This window comes from Salarias fasciatus, chromosome 6 (genome assembly GCF_902148845.1).
Source record: "Salarias fasciatus chromosome 6, fSalaFa1.1, whole genome shotgun sequence".
In the NCBI taxonomy this organism is placed as follows: Eukaryota; Metazoa; Chordata; class Actinopteri; order Blenniiformes; family Blenniidae; genus Salarias; species Salarias fasciatus.
The window spans coordinates 18,374,030-18,376,834 of NC_043750.1; the positions used below are offsets into that span (position 1 = coordinate 18,374,030).

Genomic DNA, 2,805 nt, shown 5'->3' on the forward strand with positions numbered 1-2,805 from the left:
GTAGCTGTGCATTCCTAATTGGCCGAAGATGATGATGATGAAAGATTCTCATTGTATTTTGTTATATTTTTCGGGAACTGTCTCCTTTGAGTATGGAGTTGTGAAACTAGTAAAGTCTGCTTATTAAGTCTGTGAGTGTTTTCAAGCATTTCCCAAATCTTTATTGAATAGTTTTCTATTCTCTCATTCAGCCTTTAGCTTCAAGTCTTTGAACACCACATGTGTCATCTTATGCCATAGTTATTTTTTCAATCCTCATTATTGTACTAAACCTAAGCGCATTTTTTCTTGTGTTGAGTGACTTTATATAAAATATAAACTGGCACCCAGAATTTGGAATTATGAGATTCATGATTTCAGTGGAATATCCAAGAATGTAGTCAGAATTTTGCTTTGAATCCATGTATTTGTCTTGAATATGTATCGGAATAAAGAAAGCACACTCTGGATCATTTGGCTTCAGTAGTTTTTATTATTATTTGGCAGATTTGGAAAACAACTCGATAAATTGTTATAGAAGCTGGGAGAGGGAGCAAATGAAGACAAGTCATTGTAAATGTGGCCAAATACAAGGATAATTATTTAAATCCTGATGACTTTGTTGTTATTTCCCAGGAGACATCTAAGGCTCAAACAGGAAGGGGAAGTTGGACTGACCCTGTAGAGAAAAAGAAAATTCAGTTGAGCCATTTAAAATTAAATACTGTATATAAACCAACAGCTGTGTATGCAACACCACAATAAAATAAAGTTCTGAATGCACTGGTAAAGGAAATACACCTCATCAATCCCAGGGCCAGATGCATCACCACGAGGATCAGGCGGAATTGTTGTGGATTCTTTTTGAGTCTCGAGTGGCCATGTCTGAAATAAAGCACAGAGAGGCGGCATTACAAAATTAGACAGTAAATAACCTGAACTAAAAGCTTTGGTCGTTTCTGGGGTGGCTTACCCGCTCTGTCTGGGGCTTTGGCTTGGAGGCCTGCTAAAATTAAAGGAAATACAGGAAAGTTAGAAGGAACAGTAAATACAACAATATGGAAGTGCACTTTTGCAAAAGGCTCAAATGACATCAAATAGTAAATCAGGCCTTTATGAGCACGATCATGAATAGAGCAAATAAATAAAAACTGCACATCATACCTACGTTACAACAAGTATCACTCAGCACTTTGAGCAAATCACAGCTAAGTCTGTGTGGTTTGAAAGAAAGACAGTTCTCATTGCACCACGTTCGAGACATCCCCACAGTAATGACTCAACATCAGCAGCTATGTTATTATCAGAACGTTTTGTCTGTGAGTCACCTTTGTCTCAAGGAGATCTAAATATTTGTTCACCATGGATATTTCCCTCCTCCCTTCAAGTTTCATTTATTATTTGATGTCTGACCTGCAGAGGAAGCTGTGGCCTCTGAGTGGTTTTTTCCAGGTTCTGCTGGCCATTGTTCGGCTGCAGCACAGCCGTGTTCCTCTGCTGGGGGTAGCCATACGGGGGCATGAAGTAAGGGAAACCCTGTAATGAAGAAAATACATGAAATCAGCTGTTGATCCTTTAAATACAGACAACATTTTCACATATGTAAGTTGAGCCTAATACCTGCTGCCTGTGAAGCTGGGGAAATCCATAAGACGGATACTGAAACTGGGGAAACATCTACAAGATAATTAAAACAGTTGTTATTCTTCAGGAGTGTGAGGAAACATGCAAACGCTCCATAGAATAAAGAAAAGTAGTTCTACAACACACGATGTGCCTCCAGGCTGCTCTCTTGTACCTGCATGGGGTTTTGGCCCTGCTGGGGGATGGTCGGCGCGTTGGGGTCCTGTGCAGGCCCAAGCTGCTCTTGTTGGCCATTGGGGACAATCATAGGTGTCAGCTGGTTGCCTTGGTTCGGGAGAAGCAGCTGGGGCCCCTGGGGACCAAAAGGACCTGCCACCTGGGGGTTCAGGTTCAGCACCTGTGGGGTGAGCAGCACCTCAGGCTGTTGCTGCTGCAGCACGTACTGTGGTAGTAACGATGAGGCCTGCGAAAAAGGGAAGTTTCATGTAAGTTTGCAAGATATTTCCCAAATTAAACATGTGGTTCGTTCAACTTGACCAAATAGGGAAAACAATTGTCTTAAAACGCAGGTTTTGGCCCACCAGTCTGTACCTGTGCTTGTGCAAGAGCTGCAAGAGTTAATCCATTGAGTCTCAGGATCTAAACACACAAAAAAGCTGAATTAGCTCAAATATTGCATCCTAAATCACTCAGACATGCATACATTTGACATGTATCTACCTCATTGCTATTGCTTGCAATAATTCCAATCTGCACCTGTACAAAATGGACAGAAAATGTCAAGTTCAGATCACGCAATGTGTACATGTAGCATACAGATATATATCAGGAAAAAACTCACTGGCAGAGCGAAGCTGGTGCTCAGCAGACAGATGACCAGGAGTGTGGTTTGCAGCTGCATGATGTCCTGCAGGATTTGAAAACATGAGTAAAGTCCGAACTGCAACAATCTTATGTGCAGCCCTATAAAATACTAATGTCCCCTTTCTTTACAGAAGCAGAAGATATTCACAGAAATCTTGAGCACTGCGAACTCTCCTTACCGTTTCTCTGAATGTGCTCTTCCTCACTGTGTCTGCCTCCTCACCTTGCCTTATAAATTCTCTCCATGCAGACTGTTACGGTGCACCACCAACCCACCCAGACAACGTGTGGTCAGGGTGACAGACGTTTCTCATGGCATCCGACTCAGACTCTTACAACACAGGCCAGCAAAGTATGTCATTAGATGTAAGTCATGTC

General features: G+C 41.9%; 1 protein-coding gene across 1 annotated transcript; it reads right to left on the reverse strand.

Moving 5' to 3' along the window:
* Positions 1-622: 622 nt before the first annotated feature.
* On the reverse strand, positions 623-2,464 carry LOC115389761 (RNA polymerase II degradation factor 1-like). The gene is made up of 9 exons (XM_030093340.1): positions 2,405-2,464; positions 2,284-2,319; positions 2,155-2,202; positions 1,778-2,026; positions 1,600-1,656; positions 1,393-1,515; positions 953-985; positions 781-864; positions 623-658 (listed from the first exon to the last, which is right to left on the reverse strand). Exons 1-9 carry the CDS (start codon positions 2,462-2,464, stop codon positions 623-625), a joined length of 726 nt encoding a protein of 241 aa, XP_029949200.1.
* Between the last annotated feature and the right edge of the window lie 341 nt (positions 2,465-2,805).